This window comes from Grampus griseus (assembly GCF_964374135.1).
Source record: "Grampus griseus genome assembly, chromosome: 16".
Lineage (NCBI taxonomy): Eukaryota > Metazoa > Chordata > Mammalia > Artiodactyla > Delphinidae > Grampus > Grampus griseus.
The window spans coordinates 56,988,572-57,014,954 of NC_139010.1; the positions used below are offsets into that span (position 1 = coordinate 56,988,572).

Genomic DNA, 26,383 nt, shown 5'->3' on the forward strand with positions numbered 1-26,383 from the left:
GCAAAAGAATTTAGGCAACTGAGTCTTTTGAGAAGCATAGTAATATAGCCAGAGGACACTAGCCTGACCTAAAGCTGGGAATGGCAGGAAAACGGAGCAGGTAGTGTTTTAAGCTGAAGACAGCCAGTGCCTGGGTATTGCGTTTGTATATCTTCTGAGGTGTTTGGTAGAGATTGGAGTCTGTGTGGAGGCATGAGGATAGAAGAGAGCAAGAAAGAAGTTGGATTGAGAATGCAAGTAATGGATCCAACTCCAAGCTATTGCCTCCTGTGCTCTGGGTTTTAGAAGATGTAATAATAATAATGTTATTAAAAGATGTCACAAATCCAAGAACATTAATAGCTTTGGTGACTATTACTCCTAATTTATTATTTATACTGTTCCAAATGTACGTTATTAAAGGCTAAACCAGAGTGTCTGTCTACCTTGAAAACTTTCCAACCAAAGATTTTTGGCTCTTTTCCCAGCTGGCCTGTTTCTTTGTTGACAATGGCTAGCCATACAGGTATGCCTAGTACTTCTAATAGGCAGGAAAGTATGCTCTAGAGCAGGGTGTGGTAGCCATTGGCATGTGAAGCAGTTTCCTGTGACATTTGAACTTCTGAAACTGCCTGAAGGGTTTAGGTCATTGTTGAGCTCCCAGAACTGCAACTCTTGATGAGTCTCCAAAGATTACACATCTCCTAAAACCGTGGTATGGGATGCCCAGAAATTGAAGTTGATAATTGATAAAGAAAAGGATGTTGGCATGACTTCTTTTAACCCTTTGAGATCTTGGTACCAGCACACAGGAATTATTGTTGTCTAGATAAAACTTCCTCTGCTGCCTCCTGTACTGATCAGCAAACCTATTGGTAGGAGGGTTAGTAAGATACCAGCAGCATAACATTGATGTTGATAGACACTGACATCTGGTCCCTTCACTGGCCATTTCTGGTCCTGATGTGTGTTTTTAGATAGCGGTAAATATTTAGGTAGGAGTTTCCTTTTGTTATAGAAGGTTGCTAACAAGGTATGACCATGGAAAAGAGAAAAGGAACACCATTCATTCCCAAACCATCTTCCTTCTGTGTGTGCCTACTCATGTTCATACTTCATCAGTGGTATCTTTCCATCTGGTCTTCCCAATCATGCTGGGAAGACGAGGAAATCCAGATATGTCTCCTCGGCTTTCTCAGTCTTCCTCTTGACTAAAATTTAATCTGCCACAGTGTTTTCACTGTTCAGTCTGGATAGCATCTTCCCAAGAATGCCAGCATCAGTTTGCCATATTAACCTTTCTGTACTGTCTAAATAGGAGCCAAGTCCAAGTTGGTTCAGGATATTCACTTGGTCCCTGCCCATATATTCGTGTACCATATGTTACTATTCATTAGAGGAAACTGGAGCTCTCAAATTTGTCCTCTGGCACTGGGGTCAGTAAGTGATCATCTGACATGCTTCATTATTGTAGCTTTCTTTTTTCTTCCTTTGGTTCTCCTTTTCTGCATTCTTATTCACTTTTGCCCTTTCTTCTCTTTTACTGTGCCTTAATCCAAAGCTATGGCCATGGATTTCTCTCATTGATGATAATCAGTGATATTGAGATGTTGCTGATACCTATTCTAGAGAAATAGTTTTTTTAAGATTTATTTATTATTTATTTATTTTTGACTGCGTCAGGTCTTAGTTGCAGCACGTGGGATATTCATTGAGGCATGCGGGCTCTTTCCTTGTGGTGCGTGGGCTCTTCGTTGTGGGCTGTGAGCTTCTCTCTAGTTGTGGCATGTGGGTTTTCTCTTCTCTAGTTGTGGCACGCAGGCTCCAGGGTGCATGTGCTCTGTAGTTTGTGGCACGCAGATTCCAGAGCGAGTGGGCTCTGAACTTTGCGGCATGTGGGCTCTAGTTGTGGCACGCGGGCTTAGTAGTTGTGGCACGCGGGCTTAGTTGCCCGGCGGCATGTGGGATCTTAGTTTCCTGACCAGGGATTGAACCCGCATCGAACCTGCATTATAAGGTGGATTCTTTACCACTGGACCACCAGGGAAGTCCCTAGAGAAATCTTTAGATGGCACCTTGAATGGCATTCTACTCATTCTGTGTTAATAAATTTTATGAAGTCAAAGTTTGCATTTCTGGCCTTGGTTTCTTGATAAGGTCAGTGGAGGCATAGCCTAGATATATTAGATAATTTTATTTGCAGATAGGAAACACCACTGAAGACATTATCTACTCTTATATTTAATGTATAAAATGTTATGTAAAGCAACTATACTCTAATGAAAATTAATTTTAAAAAAAGTTGGAGTTTAAAAGTCTGAATGTATCCTTCTGCTGTTGTAAAGGATTTATGCCCAAAGCAGTATAGAAAAGGGATGAAAGCCATAACTTATGCTGTATATTATACACTGTAGTTTTATTATCTTTTAAGGGAACTCTTTTTGGATGTGTTAGAACTTAGGTCATGAAAAATTTGAAAAGGCTTGAAATACTTTTAAAAAAATAGTGTTATTTCCCTATTTGCCAAAGATAGGAAGTTAAATGGGTGAAACATTTTAATTCTAGCTTTTGATTTATTCACATTACCATGGACAAACATGAAAAATTTATTTTCTTCAGTTTCTACTGAAGAGTAGAAACTGAGTTAGTAAGCAGTTAAGTAGCTACAGGGTAATAGTGGAAGAGAAAATAGAAACAAAAGGTTTGAATAACCTAACCTACATAATTGAGAATTAGCTATATGGGTTAATTCTGTAAGTAATTATGTAAATAGACATGGTGATATTTGAAGCAACCGCAGTAATGTTATACCATGAACTCCTGGTCAAGTCTCTGTTGTCCATGTCCCTGTAACCCCCTGATATCCCTAATATTTAAATTTGTTATAGCCACAACTATAGTTTAAAATGGTTTATTACGTTTAATTAAAAGTACCTGGGGCTTCCCTGGTGGCGCAGTGGTTGAGAGTCCGCCTGCCAATGCAGAGGACGCGGGTTCGTGCCCCGGTCCGGGAAGATCCCACATGCCGCGGAGCGGCTGGGCCCGTGAGCCATGGCCGCTGAGCCTGCGCATCCGGAGCCTGTGCTCCGCGACAGGAGAGGCCACAACAGTGAGAGGCCCGCGTACCGCAAAAAAAAAAAAAAAGTACCTACAGAAGTGTTCTTATTCCTACCTTCCAAGATCAGAGGCAGGATTATAACATAGGCCTTGAACAATAAGGACTAAGACCTGGAACTTTAACCTGTCTAAGAGAGAAAACTGTACGTCTTTTTTAAAAAAGTGGAATGTTAGCATTGAAAGGGACCTGTAACATAATGTTTTATGTTTACCTCTTGCTTTATAGCTAAGGCAAGTAAGGCCCAGAAAGGTTGTTACTGACCTAGCTAAGGTTAGTGCCAGAGTTGGCACTAGAATCCCAGTGTCCTGGTTTCTAACCCTGGGCTTTTTCCATGACAGTAAGCCTTTGCCTCTACCTAAAGCTCTCAGCCAATCAACAGACATTGTACAACCGTACTGTGCCCAGCTCTGATATTGGTGATATGAGGGATAAAAGAGAAGGATAAGAATGTTTAAGGAGTTTATAGTCTTGTGGAGCTGATGAAACTTATTCTCAGAAATGTCTGGAAAAAAATAAAGAAGTATTCTATCTCATTGAATTGAAAATGCTGTTGATTGTGAAATATATCATTATTTTATGTATCACTAAGAAAGAAATTAAACTTTTACACAATGCTTACCCTTTAGAATTTTAATTTTATACATACGGAAAGAGCTCTTAATTAGACATAAATTTTTTATCACATGTCATCTCTTACATAAAGAAAATGTAGGTGAAATAAATTGGTTCTCATTTCCTAAAACTTTGTGTTTATAGTCCAACTCTTTCTAATGATTTCTTTTTTTTTGGAATTAGAACCCAACTGTTCCTTTTTCTTCCTTTTTTTTTAAATTTAATTTAATTTATTTTTTTTGGCTGCGTCGGGTGTTAGTTGCAGCACGTGAGATCTCCATTTGAGGCATGCAGGATCTTTCGTTGTGGAGCATGGGCTTCTCTTTAGTTGTGATGTGCAGGTTTTCTCTTCGCTACTTGTGGCGTGCAGGCTCCAGGGCACGTGGGCTCTGTAGTTTGTGGCACCTGGGCTCTCTAGTTGAGGCACGTGAGCTCAGAAGTTGTGGCGTGCAGGCTTAGCTGCCCCATGGCAGGTGGGAACCTAGTTCCCCAACCAGGGATCGAACCCATGTCCCCTGCATTGGAAGGTGGATTCTTTACCACTGGAACACCAGGGAAGTCCTAATAATTTTTTGACTCAGTCATTGATACTGATGTCTCTCCATCCTGTTACCATCTTCTGTTCCATCAACAACTTTGATGATACAGCATTTCTTAAAAGAATACGTAAAAGAAGCAAAAATCATTGTTGCTGGATTCTTAAGCCAGCTTTGCACTTATATAGGGCTATTCTTATATTCAGATTTTCTTCCACCCTGCTGACCACCCTTTCTGCAAATTTTGGTACTGGTGCTTTTGGTGCTCATTCATATTCAGACAAGCAGTGACAATATGCATGATTAAGATGCATACTGGTGTTGGAGATGTTAAAATGTGCATCTTAGAACTGATGAAATACGGTATATATCCAACTGCCAAGGGTTATGATATGGTAGTATAGGGAATGGAGAAACCATCAAAATAGAGTCAATAGGGAACGCTTCAAGAGGAGATGAAGATTGAAGCTGGTGTTAAAAGAGAAGGATCAGGAGCAGACAAGGCATTCCAGGCTGTGAGAGCTTGTAAAAAATATGGAACGTTCCCAGGCTTAGGTCCTGAATTTGTCACTATCACAAGTTTAGATGATCTGTTTTGAAATTTTGTTTTTGTTGTTGTTGTTTTCCTTTTATAATTTATTAAATTGGATTTTCTGCATGATTTATGTAGCCAGAACAATTAAAGTTTATTGGCAAAGGGAAATAAAAAAAGTGTCATTTTCCCCCAAAATTTCAGAATGCCATCCAGAATCATTTAAAAAATATGTATTTCATAAATCAAATTCTTATTGATGGGGGCTCTATGTAGAATCAGTCTCGATAAGCATGCATTTGGACAAAGTAATTAACTTGGGGCATGTGCATTTTATTCATTCCACAAGTATTTTTTGAACGCCTAGTTTGTGCAAGGTAACGTGTGCAGGGGGGGAATATAGGGATAAATATGACACATCCCTTGTAGTTGAATTATAGAATCAGAATATTGATGAGGAGACTGAAACTCCAGCCTTTCTTTCCAGCCTTACTCCCTGTATTAGTTTGCTAAGGCTGCCAGAGCATAGTACCCTAGACTGACTATGGCAAAGTACCACATAAATTTGGAGGCTAGAAGTCCAAGATCAAGGTGGCAGCAAGGGTTAGATTCTTCTGAGGCCTCTCTCCTTGGTTTGTAGATGGCTATCTTCTCCCTGTGTCTTTACATGGTCTTCCCTCTGTGTCTGTGTCCAAATTTCCTCTTTTTGTAAAGATACCACTCAGATTAGGGTCTACCCTATTTTAACTTAATACCTGTTTAAAGGCATTATCTCTAAATACAGTCATTTTCTAAGGTACTGGGGTTTATGACTTTAACTCATGAATTTTGAGAGGACACAATTAAGCCCATAGCACTCCCCCAAGCCCTCACATTATTTAGTGTAACCACACTGAACTGTTTAATGAATACCACACTCCTTGCATGCCTTTGCACACTTCTGCCTATGGTACTTTTCTCTGTATAATTTCTTTACTTGGGCAGTGAACGAAACAAAGTTCATTCCCCTCTATCCACTGGTAATACCTTCTTCATTCTTATAACTTTATTACATATTAAAATTCTTTGTTCAAGTTCTTTCTCTAATGTTATGTTCAATGTACATTAAATGTTGGTTAGGTGGTCAGGTTGAAGTTGGAGGAAGAGACAGGTCTTATTAATATAGGGTGTTATACAGTGAGTACTGTAAAAGTAGTGCAGATGAGGTAAACACTGTAGAAGTCTAGAGGAAGAGTCAGATTATACATGTGACCAAAAATAATGTGATCAAAGCAATAGGCAGGAAGAAGCAAGATGTGTTTAGGCATAGTATTACTCTTTGGTTGGAATGTAGCATATTTTAAGGGATGACATGACATAAAGCTAGAAATGTATATATTTTAGTACACTATTAATGAGGTAATAAATTACCACAAACTACTGTCTTAAAACAACACAAATTTGTCTTTTACAGTTCTGTAGGTAGAAGTCCAAAATGGATCTCACTGGACTAAAATTAGGGTATTGGCAGGATTGTGATCCTTTCTGAAGACTCTAGGGGAGAACCCATTTTCTTACCTTTTTCAGCTTCTCCTACACGCTGCCCACATTCCTTGGCTCATGGCCCCCTTCCGTTTTCAAAGCCAGCAGTGGCCAGCCAAGTCTTTCTCATATTGCCTCACTCTGACACACTGACTCTTCTGAAACAATTTGCTTTTAAGGACCCTTGTGATTATATTGGGCCCACCTAGATAATCCAGCATTACCTCTCTATTTTACAGTCATCTGATTAGCATCTTTAATTCCACCTGCTACCTTAATTCTCCTTTGCCATGTATCATGTTCATAAGTTGAGGGAATTAGGACATGGACATCTTTGAGAGGCTGTCATTCTGCCAACCACAGGTAGGTTGGGTCCAGGTTATGAGCTTTAAATACAGCCATTGAAGATTTTTAATCAAAGGAATGTCATGATCAAAGCAGTATTTTGGGAAGTTTAATCTATAAGCTATATGGTGTCTCGAATATAGGACTGGAAAGAAATCAGCACCCCTGAGTTCTTTTCAGCTTTGCCATTGATCCTCCCTCCATCCCTCCTTTCCTCCCAGAACTGCTTGTATCCATAAATCCTTAATCAGAGGGAATTAGTTGTCCTGAACATTGATATAGCCACCGTTTCTGATTCTGTTCACTGTAAGGCCATTTCATCATGTTACGGAAGGAATACTAGACTAGCGGTCAGGAGACCTGAGTTATGATTCAAACTTTATCAGTAATTTGATTTGTAACCTTAGGGATGTCCTTTAGTCTCTCTGTGATGTAATTTTCCATCCTTATAATTGGGATAACAGTAGCAGCTGATCTAACATGCCCATCTGACAGATATAAATATAACTTTATCCCAAAATAATGTAGCATATATTTATTTTTTGTTTGTAGAGAGTAACTTGTGACTTCAGAACTTTTTGTTTTTCCTTTTGTATCTTGAAGAACCTAGTATCAAACAAAAAATAAAAAGCTCAGTGATCCATGCCTAGTTGACCTTCTGCTCTCTGCACCCTTTTTGTCCCCTTCTACAAATAGGAATCAGGCAATTATGTCATAGCAAGTCAGGTACTTTTTTTTTTTTAACATGTTTTTTGGAGTGTAATTGCTTTACAATGGTGTGTTAGTTTCTGCTGTTATCACAAAGTGAATCAGCTATACGTATACATATATCCCCATATCCCCTCCCTCTTGCATCTCCCTCCCACCCTCCCTATCCCACCCCCTAGGTGGTCACAAAGCACCAAGCTGATCTCTCTGTGCTATGCGGCTGCTTCCCACTAGCTATCTATTTTACATTTGATAGTATTTATAAGTCCATGCCACTCTCTCACTTCATCCCAGCTTACCCTTCCCCCTCCCCTTGTCCTCAAGTCCATTCTCTAGGTCTGCATCTTTATTCCTGTCCTGCCCCTAGGTTCATCAGAACCATTTGTTTTTTGGTTTTTTTTTTTAGATTCCATATGTATGTGTTAGCATACAGTATTTCTTTTTCTCTTTCTGACTTACTTCACTCTGTATGACAGACTCTAGGTCCATCCACCTCACTACAAATAACTCAATTTTGTTTCTTTTTATGGCTGAGTAATATTCCATTGTATATATGTGCCACATCTTCTTTAACCATTCATCTGTCGGTGGACACTTAGGTTGCTTCCATGTCCTGGCTATTGTAAATAGTGCTGCAATGAACGTTGTGGTACATGTATCTTTTTGAATTATGGTTTTCTCAGGGTATATATGCACAGTAGTGGGATTACTGGGTCATATGGTAGTTCTGTTTTTAGTTTAAGGAACCTCCATACTGTTCTCCATAGTGGCTGTATCAATTTACATTCCCACCAACAGTGCAGGAGGGTTCCCTTTTCTCCACACTCTCTCCAGCATTTATTGTTTGTAGATTTTTTGACGCTGGCCATTCTGACTGGTGTGAGGTGATACCTCATTGTGGTTTTGATGTACATTTCTCTAATTCCTCCTGTGTGTCTTTGGAGAAATGTCTATTTAGGTCTTCCACCCATTTTTTGATTGGGTTGTTTGTTTTTTTGATATTGAGCTGCATGAGCTGCTTGTATATTTTGGAGATTAATCCTTTGTCAGTTGCTTCATTTGCAAATATTTTCTCCCATTCTTTTTTTTTTGATAAATTTGTTTATTTTATTTTATTTATTTTATTTATTGCTGCATTGGATCTTCATTGCTGCATCTGGGCTTTCTCTAGTTACGACGAGCTGGGGCTACTCTTCGTTGTGGTGTGCAGGCTTCTCATTGTGGTGACTTCTCTTGTTGAGAGCACTGGCTCTAGGCACGCAGGCTTCAGTAGTTGTGGTGCAGGGGCTTAGTTGCTCCGCAGCATGTGGGATCTTCCCAGACCAAGGCTCGAACCTGTGTCCCCTGCATTGACAGGCGGATTCTTAACCACTGTGCTACAGTCTTTTCGTCTCGTTTGTGGTTTCCTTTGCTGTGCAAAAGCTTTTAGGTTTAATTAAGTCCCATTTGTGTACTTTTGTTTTATTTCTATTTCTCTAGGAGGTGGGTCAAAAAGGATCTTGCTGTGATTTATGTCAAAGAGTGTTCTGCCTATGTTTTCCTCTGAGAGTTTTATAGTGTCTGGCCTTACGTTTAGGTCTTTAATCCATTTTGAGTTTATTTTTGTGTATTGCTTTAGGGAGTGTACTAATTTCATTCTTTTATGTGTAGCTGTCCAGTTTTCCCAGCACCACTTATTGAAGAGGCTGTCTTTTCTCCATTGTATATTCTTGCCTCCTTTATCAAAGATAAGGTGACTGTATGAGTGTGGGTTTATCTCTGGGCTTTCTATCCTATTCCATTGATCTATATTTCTGTTTTTGTGCCAGTACCATACTGTCTTGATTACTGTAGCTTTGTAGTATAGTCTGAAGTCAGGGAGCCTGATTCTTCCAGCTCTGTTTTTCTTTCTCAATATTGCTTTGGCTATTCGGGATCTTTTGTGTTTCCATACAAATTGTGAAATTTTTTGTTCTAGTTCTGTGAAAAACGCCATTGGTAGTTTGATGGGGATTGCATTGAATCTGTAGATTGCTTTGGGTAGTATAGTCATTTTCACAATGTTGATTCTTCCAATCCAAGGACATGGTATATCTCTCCGTCTGTCAGTATCATCTTTAATTTCTTTCATCAGTGTCTTATAGTTTTCTGCATACAGGTCTTTTGTCTCCTTAGGTAGGTTTATTCCTAGGTATTTTATTCTTTTTGCTGCAATGGTAAATGGGAGTGTTTCAGATTTTTCATCTATTCCTATTCATTAGTGTATAGGAATGCAAGAGATTTCTGTGCATTAATTTTGTATCCTGCTACAAATTCATTGATTAGCTCTAGTAGTTTTCTGGTAGCATCTATAGTATCTTGTCATCTGAAAACAGTGACAGTTTTACTACCTTTCCGATTTGGATTCCTTTTATTTCTTTTTCTTCTCTGATTGCCGTGGCTAAAACTTCCAAAACTATGTTGAATAATAGTGGTGAGAGTGGGCAACCTTGCCTTGTTCCCAATCTTACTGGAAATGGTTTCAGTTTTTCACCATTGAGAACAATGTTGGCTGTGGGTTTGTCATATGTGGCCTTTATTATGTTGAGGTAAGTTCCCTCTATGCCTACTTTCTGGAGGGGTTTTATCATAAATGGGTGTTGAATTTTGTTGAAAGCTTTTTCTGCATCTATTGAGATGATCATATGGTTTTTCTCCTTCAATTTGTTAATATGGTTTATCACATTGATTGATTTGCGTATATTGAAGAATCCTTGCATTCCTGGGATAAACCCCACTTGATCATGGTGTATGATCCTTTTAATGTGCTGCTGGATTCTGTTTGCTAGTATTTTGTTAAGGATTTTTTGCATCTGTGTTCATCAGTGATATTGGCCTGTAGTTTTCTTTTTTTGTGACATCTTTGTCTGCTTTTGGTATCAGGGTGGTGGTGGCCTCACAGACTGAGTTTGGGAGTGTTCCTCCCTCTGCTATATTTTGGAAGAGTTTGAGAAGGATAGGTGTTAGCTCTTCTCTAAATGTTTGATAGAATTTGCCTGTGAAACCATCTGGTCCTGGGCTTTTGTTTGTTGGAAGATGTTTAATCACAGTTTCAATTTCAGTGCTTGTGATTCGTCTGTTCATTTTTCTATTTCTTCCTGGTTCAGTCTCGGAAGGTTGTGCTTTTCTAAGAATTTGTCCATTTCTTCCAGGTTGTCCACTTTATTGGCATATAGTTGCTTGTAGTAACCTCTCATGACCCTTTGTATTTCTGCAGTGTCAGTTGTGACTTCTCCTTTTTCATTCTAATTCTGTTAATTTGAGTCTTCTTCCTTTTTTTCTTGATGAGTCTGGCTAATGGTTTATCAGTTTTGTTTATCTTCTCAAAGAACCAGCTTTTAATTTTATTCATCTTTGCTGTCGTTTCCTTCATTTCTTTTTCATTTATTTCTGATCTGATCTTTATGATTTCTTTCCTTCTGCTAACTTTGGGGGTTTTTTTGTTCTTCTTTCTCTAATTGTTTTAGGTGTAAGGTTAGGTTGTTTATTTGAGATTTTTCTTGTTTCTTGAGGTAGGATCGTATTGCTGTAAACTTCCCTCTTAGAACTGCTTTTGCTGCATCCCATAGATTTTGGGTCATCGTGTTTTCATTGTCATTTGTTTCTAGGTATTTTTTGGTTTCCTCTTTGATTTCTTCAGTGATCTCTTGGTTATTTAGTAGCATATTGTTTAGCCTCCATGTGTTTGTATTTTTTACAGTTTTTTTTCTGTGATTGATATCTAGTCTCATAGTGTTGTGGTTGGCAAGGACACTTGATACAATTTCAGTTTTCTTAAATTTACCAAAGCTTGATTTGTGGCCCAAGATATGATCTATCCTGAAGAATGTTCCATGAGCACTTGAGAAGAAAGTGTATTCTGTTGTTTTTGGATGAAATGTCCTATAAATATCAATTATGTCCATCTTGTTTAATGTGTTATTTAAAGCTTGTGTTTCCTTTTTTATTTTCATTTTGGATGATTTGTTCATTGGTGAAAGTGGGGTGTTAAAGTCCCCTACTATGATTGTGTTACTGTCGATTTCCCCTTTTATGGCTGTTAGCATTTGCCTTATGTATTGAGGTGCTCCTATGTTGGGTGCATAAATATTTACAATTGTTATATCTTCTTGAATTGATCCCTTGATCATTAGGTAGTGTCCTTCTTTGTCTCCTGTAATAGTCTTTATTTTAAAGTCTATTTTGTCTGATAGGAGAATTGCTACTCCAACTTTCTTTTGATTTCCATTTGCATGGAATATCTTTTTCCATCCCCTCATTTTCAGTCTGTATGTGTCCCTAGCTCTGAAGCGGTACTGTTTTTTAGACTTGTTTTCAAGAGCAGGTTACTAGGCTTATTAGAGTCTTAAAACCCTCACTTTGGGAAGATAATTTAATTTAGTTGATTTTGTGGAAGCTGGTTCTACATATGAAGGACTACTCAGATTTCACTTATGCTTTATAAACAGCAAGCAGGCCCTTGGTAAAAATCATAAAATATTTGTGATTCATAACTCAAAATTATTTGCTGAGTTGTTTGCAAACTTTCCTTTCCTGTGGACTGTAATAGATTAGAATGAATCAAATTGTAAACCTTTCCCCTCTATTGTTGCTCTATCAAACATTTATTAGCCATATGAAAGAAAAATATATGAAGGTTGGTCATAAAGTATGAAGGTTTCACATTGACAGTTGTGACAAGTATTGTCTCAATACATGTGACTCTTAACAGTAAATGTTTCAGTTGTCTACAGTAGAAATATGATGCAAACTACAAATGTGAGCCATGTATATAATTTAAAATTTCTATGAGCCACATTTAAAAAGGTAAAAATAAACAGGTAAAGTCAAGAACGTATTTTTAATATATCCAAAATATCATTTCAACATGTAATCAATATAAGAAATTATTAGTGAGATCTTTTATTTTTTGTATTAAGTCTTTGAAATTTGATGTGTATTTTATACATAAAACACATCTCAATTCAGACTAGCCATGTTTCTAGTACTCAGTAACCACATGTGGCTGGCAGCTACTGTGTTGGACAGTACAGGTCTACTGCAAAAAAGTCATTGCATCAAATCTTAGGGTCTTTCCTGAAATACATCTGTATTACTGTGTCTAACCCCTGTCTGATAGTGGTCTCTACCCTACCCGCCCCCACTCCCCTCTCACAATCATGCTCTTATCCTCACTTTATACCATATTGTCTTCTCTTAGGCATTTCCCCCTTCTGTGCCACATATTCCTTTCTCTTTACCCTGTCAAGGCCCCCTTGAATGTTTTGTTGAAATTCTCAGGAGAAAACACCATTAATAGTATGGCCTGCTACCTCTCAGCCTACCTCCCCCCAAAATGTGTTGCCAGTAGACATGTAAGCTGATTCCAACAATATCAGTACCATGGGAGTATGAAACAAAGTTCTCCTCTTAAGAAAAGTTAGGAGTCCCTGATAATAGTGGAGTCCTGAGTGTTATAGGAAAAACTAGTCAGGAGTATGTTACTTGTAGGCTTTATATCTATTTTCCCATGAAATGTAGAGTAGGAATTGTGTGTTTTGCTATTATTTACACTTTGCATTTAATCAGTACCAGAAGCTGAAGTGTTTAATAATTACCTCAAAAATGGGATGTAAGTATACAAGTTCAAATTTGCTGACCAGATTAGAGCAAAGGGCCATAATCAAATTTCCTTGCCAGACTATCCTGCCTCTCTTTTTTCTTCCTCTTTATAATCAGTCCTTATAGTTCCAAGATATTTGTAGTTAAGCATTGTTTACCTCTCACAATGCATTATTTAGCCCCAATTTATAAATGCATGGACATGCAGTGGTTTGTTTGGTTTGGTTTTGCAAAGTAACTCAAAAAGTCCATGCCAGAAATTCAAAAATGAAGCAAATAGTTCCAAGGACAGTAGCATTAAAAAGTTAGAAATAAATTTAACAAAAGAAGTGTAAAACTTGTACCCTGAAACTACAACACATTTTTGGAAGAAATTAAAGAAGACCTAAATAAACATCCCATGTTTATCTTCTTTAATATTGTTAAGATACTACCCAAAGTGATTAACACATCCAGCTCAATCCCAGCTGTCCTGTATTTTTTGCAGAAATTGACAAAATGATCCTCTAATTCATTTGGAAATGCAAGGGACTCAGAATAGCCAAAATGATTTTGAAAAAGAACAAAGTAGGAAGACTCAAACTTCCTGATTTCAAAACTTATAAAACAACAGTAATCAAGACAGTGTGGCACTGGCATAAGGATGGACTTGCAAGTAATTGCAGATTACCCTCCTTTCTGGGGCTCTCAGTTATTCTAAACTGATACACCAGTCCACTGTAGGCTTTTAAGGATTTGTTAAACATTTAGCTGATATCTTCTTGCCCACTCATGTGGTGGCCACTTCTTCCCATGATCTGCCAGAGGCAAAAAAGTTTATATATTCTGTTTCTCTTTGGAGGGACATGTCATCCTGTGGATTTCAGTTTTCTTGTGTACTCTGTGTTGCATACTCAGCTGTATGGTAAACTCAAGAAAAGTTATGATTTTATAGGTCAGTTGGTCTTTTCTCATTGTTACGGTGTGAGGAATATTCTCTTCCTGATTTCTACATCCTAAGCAGGGTAGAAATAACATGGTGCTTGGCCTATAATAGATTTAGCACCTAGTTAAAATATGTTTAAATTGGGTTGAAATTGAATTCTTACTTAGGTGACACGTAGTGTGCTAACACTTACTGCATCATCTCATTTAATCTGCACACCATAGAATAGTAGAATTTTAAGTATTCTTCATTACTATTAATTCCTGTATTAACCTGCTTTATGGAAATTCCTTTAGGTAGCTCTCATGCTAGGGAACTTAAATATAATTATTTGTGCCACTTACATTTGTCATAACAAATTTCTTTGTAAGCTACTGTCAACGAAAGGTAGACTAACAAAGTGTTTTTATTCTTAAAAATTTTGTTTTGTTTTTGTTCACTTTCAGAAACAAAACTATGGGTCTGATCAATAAGTTCAAATAAAACAAATGTTATTAATTCATCTCTTCAGCTATTTTCTGAAATTCATTTTCTAAAATGTGTTGTTCATAACTCACCACATTAATCAAAGTATTCCACATGTATAATATAAGCTGGGTGATAGAGCCCAGTCATTACTGTGTTCATGAACAGAGACAAATGATAAAGGTTAAGGAATAGGAACATGGAGACAAAAAGGATTGTTTATATATGGGAGGATATTTTACAATGCTCTGGCTTGATGTAACAGTCACATATATGCTTCCTCCTCTCTAGTTATCAGGGAATATGAAGAATAGAGAAAGCATCCAAGAACCTATATTTGATTATTACAACCATGAAGTTCCTGATATTGACCTCAGTGATTGTGAATTCCCACATGTCATTGAAATTTATGACTTCCCCCAAGAATTTCGTACTGAAGATCTTCTACGGATTTTCTGCACTTATCAGTAAGTACTTGCAAATGATTGGGGATGTTAGGGAAGGTGGAATGAAGTTTTCTTAAAATGTCTTCTGAAAGATCATCTTTTTTGTTTTTCTATTCCCGGCGTTTACTTTAGCATCAAGTTTGTTTATTGTCTTTTCCAAGTCCGTTAGAAATCCGTATCAAACCACTCTTCTTCTCAGTTCCTTTAAAAAATGCTAAATAGTCTTTCTAGACCCCATTTTAGCATTTAAGAAGAATGTCATCAATAATGACTTTGGAATCTGTCTTCATGGTACATTTAGTCCATTTATATTTATTGTAATTATTGATATATTTGGATGTATGCCTGCCATCTTTTTTTGTGTGTTTACTTGTCCCATATTTTTCTCTTTTCTCTTGCCTTCTTTTGGATTGATGAGGTATTTTTTTCTCCTTCCATATATTTGGGAAATGATCCTGTTTCTATTGTTTGGTGGTTACTTTAGAAATTATAAAATGCCTGCTTAATTTATCAATGGCTAAAGTTAATATTTTTACACTCTTTCCAAACATTCTAAGGGTTTTAAACTCCATTCCCCAATTCCATTCCAGTGTCTCCCGAACCTCCAACTAATATGCTATTGTGATTTAGTATTTTGAATCTTTTTTTCTTTTTAAATTCCATTTGATGTTACATTATTATTTTATATTATCAGCATTCAGATTCATCCACTTTCTGTATTCTTCATTTATACCTTCTTGTGTCTTATACCTTTCATCTGAAATCTTTTTCCTCTTGAATGAAACATGTTCTTTAGTATTTAATTTAGTAACAGTCTGCTGGTAACACACTTAGTTGGGTTTTGTTGTCATCATCGTCGTTGTTTCTTAATGGCTTTATTTCAACTTCATTCTTGAAAGACATTTTTGCTGGGTAGAGAATCTTAGGTTGGTAATTGTTTTTCTCAGAAACTTGAAATTTTTATTCTGCTTTCTCCTGGCTTTCTTAGTGTAGGATGAGAAGCCAGCTGAAAATCTGACTATTGCTTCTGAGAGTAATCTGTCTTTTCTCTTTGGGTGCTCTTAATGTTTTGTCTTTGGTATTGTGCATTTTCAGTATGATGTGGCTTTGTGTTTCTTTTGTTATTATTATTATTGAGCTTGTATTTTTCATTGGTTTTGGAGAAGACTAGACATTCTCTCTTCAAATATTGCCTCTGTACTAGTCTCTTTTATATTCTCTAAGATGCCAATTAAAAGTAGATTAAACCTTCTCACTTAATCCTCGTGTTATCTCTTTCATATTTTCCATTTCTTTGTCTCCATTACATGCTGAGTAATTTTTTTAGCTCTAATTTCTGCTTTCTGATTTCTTCAGCTGTGTTTAATTTGCTGTTAAATCTGTCCATTGAATTTTTAAATTTCATTTTATGTTTCTCATTTTTCAAAGTTCTCTATTTTTCAAATCTGCATGGTCATTAGTTTCTTTTTTTTCTCCAAATATTTTCAAGAAGTATATTGAACATAGACCTTCTGTAGTCTATGTCTGGTAATTTCTTTACCTGAAGTCCTTTTAATTCTCTTTCTGCAAATTCTCACTCATAGTGCCTTGCTTCTTTTTTGGAGGTTTAGTTACTTTTTTAAAAAACTGTACAGCTGACCATTTCCTTTGGAATTTTACTTATGAGAATTGAGGCTTACAGTAAAAGAAGAGGATATCTCTTGAGAGGATATGTGTTTTCTTCTGCCAGGCACCAGGGGCCCTAACAGTCCAAAAGAGCTGTAAATTAAATTATTGATTTGAGGTTATTCTGACCACCGAGATAGAAATAGTCAAGTAGAGAATGATAAAAAAATGATTGTTATATGTCTCGACCAGTTTATTTTAAGACATATAAATGTCCATTTACTTGCCAGTCTTTGATGTGGTGCCAAGGCCTTTTTTTTTTTAAGTAACTAGTCTGTTGATGGCAGACTATCTTCTATTGAGTTCTTATATGTCACCCTGATATCACCTGTGTCTTCCAGCAAGAACTTTAATGTCCCTTCAGAGTCACCTGAGTGCAAATTCCTTATAGGTTAAAATGTTTTCTCTCTCTCTCTCTTCGTAAAATTTTTTTTTGGCTGTGCCGCATGGCTTCCAGGGTCTTAGTTCCCTGACCAGGGATTGAACCCAGGCCACAGCAGTGAAAGTGCCAGGTCCTAACCATTGGACCACCAGGGAATTCCCTCTCTCTCTCTCTCTCTCTCTCTTTTTTTTTTTTTTTTAGCTCTTTTGCCCAAACATAATTGATAATAGCTGTTTCGGTTTTTTTAGTGACTTTATCTTTCTCTAGTCTTCCAAACCATAGACACAACTTTTCTTTTTCACACTCATATTTCATCGTTTTAATTTTATTTAATAAATTAAATTATGTAGTGAAAATGTAAATTAAAACTGATATAAGTGGGTTTGAGAATAATTGCACTACCTCTTATATATGTATGTAATTCATACATATGTATGAGAAGGTAAAAGAGTCAGAAGTATACCTCTGTATCTTTAGCTTATAAGAAAAAATAAGCTTCAGGAATAAAGAAATAATCCCAAAAATAAGTTATTAAGAAAAAGATTTTCAGGGTCTGGAAGAAAGTCATTACCAAGAAGGGATTATACTTTAATGCTCCAATCCTGACATTAACAATGAACCAGATCTAACAATGAACCAGGTCTGTTGTCTGATATACAAATTTAAAGTTAAAATTCAATTCGTGTACATCTTGAATTAGGGTATAGCTCCCAAATTTTCCTTAAGGGTTAGATAGTAATTATTTTAGGCAACTCTGCCATCGTTGCACAAAAGTAGCCATAGACAACAGGTGTGGCTACAGACAATGAGTGTGGCTGTATTCATTGAAACTTTATGTACAAAAACAAGCACCCTGTTTTTTTGTAAAGCTCTAGAACAGGCAAAACTAGCAGCCAGGTATCTCACTTGAATTTTGTTGGTTGAGGGGACAGGAGTAGCACTTATCAGTTATGTAACTAAAAGAGAGGAGGAGTGACTAGATCATGGAGGACAGTTAACACTCTCTGCCATAGATCTTACACTAAACATATAGTGTAGATCAGTCAGTCTAATTCATTACAATTATGTTAAGACTCGGTATCAGGGTCTGTTCCGGATAAAGTGCATAATAGGTTTTAAAAAGCAGTCAATGAGATTAAATCCAAAATTAGAACTACCTTAGGTTGTCATTAATAATGATGACTTTTAAGACCAAGAATTGATTTTGTTGATGTCTGGAATTTCCTGAAGATTAGTTATTTCTTAAGAATTATTAACTTCCCTTGCTTTGTTTCTTCCTAATCTTACCTGCAGATCATTTTTCTATGAAACAGGAAAACATTCTCAAAAGGGGGAAGCATTTTAAAGGGTTATGAAATTCTGAAGTCTAAAAGGCCCTCCAGAGCCCATCTAAGTTTTTCTCTTTCTTCTGTCAACTATCTTATAATATAGACTTCCACTGTTGAACTTTCTCATAGTCTTCAACCCCTGTGGTCATTTTATGCGATGGTCAAACTGACCCTTACATTCAGGAAATTGTCTAACTAACCTTCAAAGCCTCTTTATTCCTTTTTCCTTCAAAGGAAATTTTTTCTTGACTAGTTGTTAAAGAGGGAAGATATTTTAGCAGTTGCCTTTTTTTTTTCTTTATAGTGCTTTATAAAAAAAAGAAAAGGTCATGGTGCAAAAGCGTATAATAATAATGCCTGTTGAGTCAAACACCAGAGTCAACTTCATATTTTAATCACATCTTCATCAATATTAATCATCTTCCTGATGAATATTGCTATTAATAATAAAAAATAATGGGCACTATTCATTTATTAGATGTCCACTAAGTGCTCAACACTGTGCCCTTTACCTTGTCATGGATGATCTCACTTCCGTTTTCACAGCAACTCTGTTATGAAGGAACTGTACCCATTTCTACAGATGAGCAGACCTAGCTTACAGAGAGATTAAACCTGCCCATGGTCTGAAGGTGGCAGAACCTGAGTTTCCCTTTCTTACTTCACTTCTACAACTGGAAAGAAGAATAGGTCAGCCTCTCTGATTAGAGTTGTCCCTTTTCTCCCTTATTTGATTGATTGATTGATTTTGCTTTGAATGACCTGTCTCCCTCTTCCTCTCTGTCTCTTGTCTCTGTCCTTGAGCCTATATTTGCATTAAATCCAGATGACCTTCCCTGCCTACCTCCTCCTCTAATATTCTTCTGCCCCTCCTATGCTTCCTCGTTCCACCTCTTCTAGTTCCAGTCCCCTAAAAACATCTCTTGTAAATAGTGTGATAAATACTTTACCTCCCCAGGGAACACGTGAGGATTAATTAGTTGATGTCTGTAAACTGGCTTACAATGTAAAATGCTCCCAGGTAGTTCTTTATGATGGTATTATTGCTTTTAAAGTTCAGTGGCTTCTTCTGTACCCCAAGCCATTTTGTGTGTCATTATCCCCATTCCACCTGTGTGCTTGTTGAGTGTTTCTATCTCATCATGAAATGCTTTATGAGACTCTATTTGAAAGATGTTTTTTAAAAGTAAATTTTATTTTAAGGAATAAAATTCTGTTCTTTTGTTGCAGAAAGAAAGGATTTGATATTAAATGGGTGGATGATACACACGCCCTAGGAGTATTCTCCAGTCCGATTACAGGTATTCACCCAATGGATTTCAGTGTGCTTGTTGTCCGTTTTCTCCTACTTTCTCTTACAAGTAGTCTCCTAAGGACTACTTGTCCTTATTTGCTTTCTGTTCCAGCCACCTGACATTTTATTCAGTCAATACAGATAATTGGCAGGTAGAGGTTTTTGAGGCATGTTACTTTGGTACCCATTTGCTCCCCCTCTCCCTTTTTATCCTAATCCAGTGGTATTTGGAGAGAGAGCTCCTTCCAAGGTTATTTGCTGCATAGCTGTCATTATGATAGTGCATAGACAGATTATACGTAAAGATTTAAGAAGCCAGTATGACTAAATCTTAAAATATTTTTGATTCTACCCCCCCTCCCCGACAAATGAATTTGCAGTAGCCCTTTAACCTGTCCAGTGAGCATTTGTAATACCTACTTTCCGAATATATGATTTGGCCTTTTCACTTATATCATTGGCCTCATGATAGATCTGATGCAGAGGCATTCAAAGAAATTAGAGATGTTGATTCCTGTCTGAATCACCTAAAATAGGGGTCTGCAAACTTATTCTGTAAAGAGCCAGATAGTAGATATTTTAGGGTATAAGGTTTCTGTCACTACTTAACTCTTGTGTTGTAGCCAGAAAGCATCCCTAGACAGTATGCAAATGAATGAGCATGGCTCTGTTTCAGTAAAACTTTACAGAAACAGGTGGTTGGCTGGATTTGGTCACAAAGCCATAGTTTACTGATCCCTGTTCTAAAATAATCACTGCCATTTTGTTCCTTACGGATTTTCTAGAGCTTACCATTTCTTTTGCTCATGATGAAAAATAAAGGATAACATCTAGGAAATACTTTTAAGAACTAGCCTTAAATTTTTTTTTTGCATCACTCTTCTTCATGTCTTCTACTTCTTTATATTTATTCTCTTAACAGCTCGTGATGCTCTGGGTAGTAAACATACCATGGTGAAGATCCGGCCCTTGTCGCAGGCTACGAGAGCAGCCAAGGCCAAAGCTAGAGCTTATGCTGGTAAGCCTATAATCTCAGGAGCTTTTTCTTGTTGATAGCGGTGATATTGTTTTTTCCAGCACTTGTATAGCATCCAGAGTTCTAAGGACATATCACTTTTATTTTTAGTGTTAAAGGAAATATTATTTTAAGGAGAAAAGGCTGTGTTGGAAATATAGCACTGGAGTAGCCACTTGGAGAGAGTGGGAGATACTAACTGCAAGCCATGCAGCAACCATTTTCTGATGACATCCTTATCTAGTTTACCTCTGTGTTTAGCTGTTTGATAGAGTCACTATAAGAAATTGTGTTAATACAGATAATGAAGGCAGGGTTGTTTGTGCTTTGCCATGTTAATTTCCTCTGCTCTTCATCTATCAGGCTTGTATTAATTACTGCTGATACAGCCCTTGTTAGTCTATTTGGTATGTTAATTACTGAGTTAAATCACTTGGAGCTAGAGTGCTTTCTCTTCCTTACTCCCTCCTGCTCCCTCCCTTTCTCCCATTCAGAGTTTCTCCAGCCAGCAAAGGAGCGTCCTGAGACTTCAGCAGCCCTAGCCAGAAGGTTAGTCATCAGTGCCCTTGGGGTTCGAAGTAAGCAGAGCAAAACCGAACGGGAAGCAGAACTTAAGAAACTGCAAGAAGCCCGCGGTGAGTTGAAGTTGATGGTGTTTTCTTTAGTCCCTTTAGAGTTCACTATAAGGCATGTGTTTAAAAAAAAAAAAAGAAGGAAGCCCATTCCATTTCGGCATTTCCATTTCCTAGAAGCCTCCTACATATATTGAAATTGTTTTCATGCCTTATATTTAGGAGGAAGACATTTTAGAATTTGTCTGCCTGTTCCACACCAAGGCATCTTAATCCATGTTCCTACTGTTGTTTTCCAAGAGATAGGTTCAGTCCTTTTAGCTTATCCATGGCTATTTCTATAGTTCTTGCTCCCGACTCTCAGAAAAATATTCCTATGAAGACATAATAGTCTCCCAGGCAGAAAACATTATTTGCTGTGGTTTTACTGGGCCATGATTGCCATGATATTATCAGATGGTTTAGATCTTAGATAGAAGACAAATTAAGGAGAAGGCAGCATCTGACATTGATAATAACTGTAGAAGGTAATTTTTTCTTTAAAGACAGTCCTGAGTGGCTCCATTAGAGCACATCTAGGTTAGCCTAATCTTCTGATTATTTTCCAGTACTTAAGAGTCCTCAGAATATTTCAACTGATCCACAAGCAGGGTTTTTCTTTCCCTATAGTTTGTAGTTGAGGTTAAATGTCTCTCTCCCCTTTATAGGCTGTTGACTTGTATGTAAAGGCTTGGGACTCCGGTTAGCACTTAAGTGCTTTTTATCAACCTTCAGGCTTTAGACAGTCTGATTGCCTTAGCCCTCGATCTGTGGAATCTGTGAAGACAATTTATTCCGAAAATTCCACTTACCGAAAAGTAACTTCATTTTTCCACTAAACGAATGGAAGTTTCAAACTCCTTGTTTATTGCCGGTCTAACAAGGCCATTAATACTTCCTGTCCACTCTGCTTTGGTGATAGCAGGCAGCTTGCAGACTCTCAGCTGCACTGGCCAGATAACCAGTGACAGAGGGTGTCATGGCAGGTGCTAGAGTTTCAGAGTTGAACCCAACTAATTTTTGAAACCTTAATGATTATAATGAGGCAGTTTTGATTTTTTCCATGCATTCTTGACTCAAAGGCTTCCTACAGACTATAGAAACAGGGGAAGATTCCTCTGGTTTTTATATATGGCACTGTCAGAGCTAGATTAAAGTAGAATGTGCAGTGTCCTTAACCCTTTATTAATTGGTTATCTCTGAGGAAAATGATTTCTCTGTGATAACCACAGTTATCTCAGAAAATCAATAGAGGGTAATAGCAATGGTATCTATAAAAGGAGATGTGATTCTTTTTGCAATGTTTCCTGCTTCCCTATGTGTGTAATATCACTTGTATTTCTACAGGTACTGCAATAATAGTTTTGTATGGCTATCACCTGAGTATCCCCCTCTGTTTCTCTGTAGGCACATCAGCATACTGTTCCCCTTGAATTTGTTTTAAATGCTCAGCTATGCAAAGGACATTTCAGTGATGAAATTAAAAATGAGGCTGTTGGCTAAGTGGGTACCCTGTTACTTACTTTTTTAAAGAAGGCATTTAGTTGTGAATAGAGACCCACGGTGGTAAGTTTCTCCTATCCATTGGTCCTGAATCTTTACAGGTTATAGAGGACTCTTCCTTTATTATGTTTCAGAACTCTCCCATTCTTTATATCTGAGAAAATGCGTATGGAAAAATTCCTGATATAGCTTTCTGGCTTCTTTATGCATTGAGCATATACTCTTGTAATTGCATGGAGCCCAAGACTTCTCACTTAAAGATTTTTTTCTGTGGAAATTAAAAGTACTGTTTAGGTATTAAACAGAACAGATACTTCTGTTCCAGTTCTTCTTCCACTGGAGGGAAAGGGGTCAGTACAGCATAGGAAATAACATTATAGACTCTGGAATCAGACTGCCTGGGTCTACATCTAAACTCTGCCATTTACTGGCTATGTCACCTTAGGCAAATTACCAGTTGGGTAATTACTCTCTGGAGGCCTCTGTTTCCTCATCCATAAAATGGGAATCAAGTGAGATAATCCACAAAAGATACTTAGTCATCTTTAAAAACGATAGGAACACTCTCCCTCCTGTTTCTCTAGGCCTATAATAAGTGTGTGATAAATACGAGCTGCTGCTGTTTTTAGTAATAGTAGCAAAATATCATTTTATGGTGAGTCCAGCACAGATTCCAGTACGTATTTTTTTCTTGTCATTACTCTTTTTATTTTCAATTGCCTGTGATACACTATCAACTACATTTGGAATTCACTGTGTACCTACCCTGTGCAAGGCATTGTGCTCCCTAATTAGGAAAGTTAGAGAAACAGAAGATGTTGTTCCTCTCCTTAAGACTTGCAGTCTGGTGGGGATATCTGCCTTGAGTAAGAAAGAAAATATGAACCTGATATTTTAAGCAGTTGTTTCTCCTCTCTCTTCAGTTCTGAAGATTTTAAGATTAAAAGCCACATAGAGGTTTTTGCAATTAAAAGGATTGGAAGGAAATTCCTGTCAATATAACATGTTATGATAACTCTGGATGGGGATCGTATTATCTCCAGTTTAGAGCTGGCCCAGAGAGGTGAAGTAGCTGGTCTAAGGTCACCCAACTGGTAAATTGAAAGGAGACATTTGAACCTAGCCCTCTCTAATTAAAACCCATGGTCCTTTTATAATAGTGTAATCCCTTTTGAAGGAGTTTTGGGGTAATTAACATTTTTTTCCAAAAAAAAAAATTAAAACATTTTAAGGTCTTCAGAAAATAAAATATGACAGGCTTCTTTTTAGTTATCCTTTCCAATGGTTAGAGCTTTTACTGTCAGAAAATTCTTCCATAGGTCTAACTTAAACCTGTACAATAGTTTAAAACAGTTTCCTCTTCTTTTTTATTTAGTAGAAATTCAGGAACATCTGGACATCATTCTGTTCTAACAGCCTTTAACTGTAAAGATCAGGGCAGATCATTTAGGAGTGAGAGGATCTGGGCTATAATAGAGTTTTTGCCATTAACTAGCTATATGGCCATGGGCAATTTTCTTATACTTCTCTGTGCCCCAGTTTCCAACAAAGTGAAAGCAATGCCTGACTTACCTAACCATGGAGAATTTTTTGAGCAACGTAAGTTAACATGTATAAAAATGTTTAAAAGGTGCTTTACGTATTTAGAATACTATTATTTATGTGACTCTTGGGAAATTAGTATTCATTATAATAATATAAGCCAGTAATGACAAATGTGTACTGTGTACTGTTGCTCCCCATTCATTATCCATGACAGACAGTGCTAATCAGTCATGACACTCTTGGTGAGTTTTGACTTGACCGTAGCCAATAGATCAGAATTAGCATAGAAATCGAAATTGAAATCTTTGTGCCATCCTGATATAGGTACTTTTATTACTAATACTATAGAATAATTTCCTAGCCTTTCTTTTTCCCACTTCAAGAGTTCTGCTGTCTGGCACAGTGCCTAGTTCATAAAGAGATACTCAGTGTGCATATTCATTGACTGAATACATGAATGACATTTGTTACTCTAATTTTTCTTCATATGTCTTATTTCACTCATGATTCTACTCTGAACCCTTTCAAGTCCTCCATGATTTTCTTTATAAAATCCAGAGTTGAACATTACATATGGAACCCTTCTAATTAATGAATTTGGAATTTGGGATTTTGAGGTATAAATACTTTCCTGATAACTTCCTTTACCCTACTTTGGTCTTCTTATCCTTTTATTGAGAAGTCTTTGTCTTAATCCTTAAAAAGGAGATTAAGAAATTAAAGCTACTCTGGGGAGAATCGAGAAAAAGGAAGTACTCAAATCATTTTAAGCAAATCATATTTTATATATCTGGAAAATAAGAACTTTAGACACAAGTCCCTGAGTGTGAGGAACAGATAGATCTTTTAGTCTAGCAGAGCGCATGACAGATTAGAACTATACTAAGAGTGGGAAATGAAAACATAGATCGTCCTTGAGTACTTTGTATTTGACTTAATCACGTTTTAAATCAAGGATTCACACTAAATGATAAAACCACATTTTAAAGACCAGACTCAGGAATACGTGTAAAATTTCCCCATGTTCCACTTATCAGAACATTTGATTCCCACCTAAAGTTGGAATCAAAGTTTTCAGAATAAGCCACTCTCATTTTCAAAGCCTGCCATAATTTTATTTCATAACTTTGTTCCATTTTATTCTTGGGGGGTATATGATTAATTGGCTGGTTCTAAAAGGCCATCTTTTGGGTCATAGGCCTGAGAGGCAGAGTTAGGTAAACAATAATTTGATCCCTTAGTTTGATTAATGAAATCACTGAGAACTTAAAAGTAAAGTCATCTCTATAGGATACTTAGTCAACTGTAATAAAAATTTAATCACAGTCAGCTGCCTTCTGAAATCCTTTTTAGGAATTCCATTATTCTGCCTTCAAGAACAGTGCTGCATTGCTGACTCATAATCTAGGTCTTACGGCATTTTCTTGGTGTCTTTTCTCCCTGGACGTGAAGTTCCCTTCATTTCTAACCACATTTCCTTTCATTTTAATCTGACCTTTTTCTGTGGAATGCAGTATTTATCCATATTTTTGGTGTCACCTGCTGTTTAGTAAACTCACGTCTCTGGCCTATATCAGAGATGAAAATGTTTATGGACTGACTGACCATTTCACCAATTATTGCTAAGTAAATAACACGTGTTATACTTAATACATTGATAATCATTCCACCCTCTAGAGTTAAATGCTCCCTTAACACTTACGTGAGCCAGACTATTTTTTCCCAGTATATTAATGATTAATACATACTTGGTAAGCCTGAAATCTAAAACGAAGAGGTCATTTATGTTACCTCTCCTTGATCTACCAGGTCTGTCAATCCATAAAAGAAGGCAGTTAGATTAGTTTGACCAGACTTGTACTTCAAGTCTTCAGGTTGATTATTACTCTGTAGGTGGCTACAAGTGGATTTTGTGATGATTTTTCTTCATTATTTTCTTAGGTGTAGAAGTAAATTTTGAAGGTTTTAATTTCCATCCCTTTTCTTTATTTTTGTAAACACGACACCAAACTGGCCCCTTTTTCATCTTTAGCACTTTCTGTTCCCTCAGTGAGAAGTCAACTCATTTAATGTAATCGTTTCTGCCAATTTATTTATTATACTGAGAAATAAAAGTCTTCAGGGCCAGCTTACGTTAGTGCTTTAGTTAGTCATTTCATGCTAACACTATATTCTTCTTTAGTTCCTTGCCCTTATGGCTGCTGTTGGGCTTTCTCTTACTTTTTTTAATTGGT

The 26,383-nt window shown here is 37.0% G+C and overlaps 1 protein-coding gene across 2 annotated transcripts in view; it reads left to right on the forward strand.

Moving 5' to 3' along the window:
- Positions 1–26,383, forward strand: part of R3HCC1L (R3H domain and coiled-coil containing 1 like) — an 87,201-nt gene that overhangs the window by 57,778 nt on the left and 3,040 nt on the right. For both annotated transcript variants that reach the window (XM_082674105.1, XM_082674104.1), the window contains 4 exons: positions 14,652–14,827; positions 19,412–19,482; positions 20,398–20,493; positions 20,985–21,125. In XM_082674105.1, the coding sequence (XP_082530231.1) occupies positions 14,652–14,827; positions 19,412–19,482; positions 20,398–20,493; positions 20,985–21,125 (484 nt within the window). The remainder of the gene's footprint in view (positions 1–14,651; positions 14,828–19,411; positions 19,483–20,397; positions 20,494–20,984; positions 21,126–26,383) is intronic.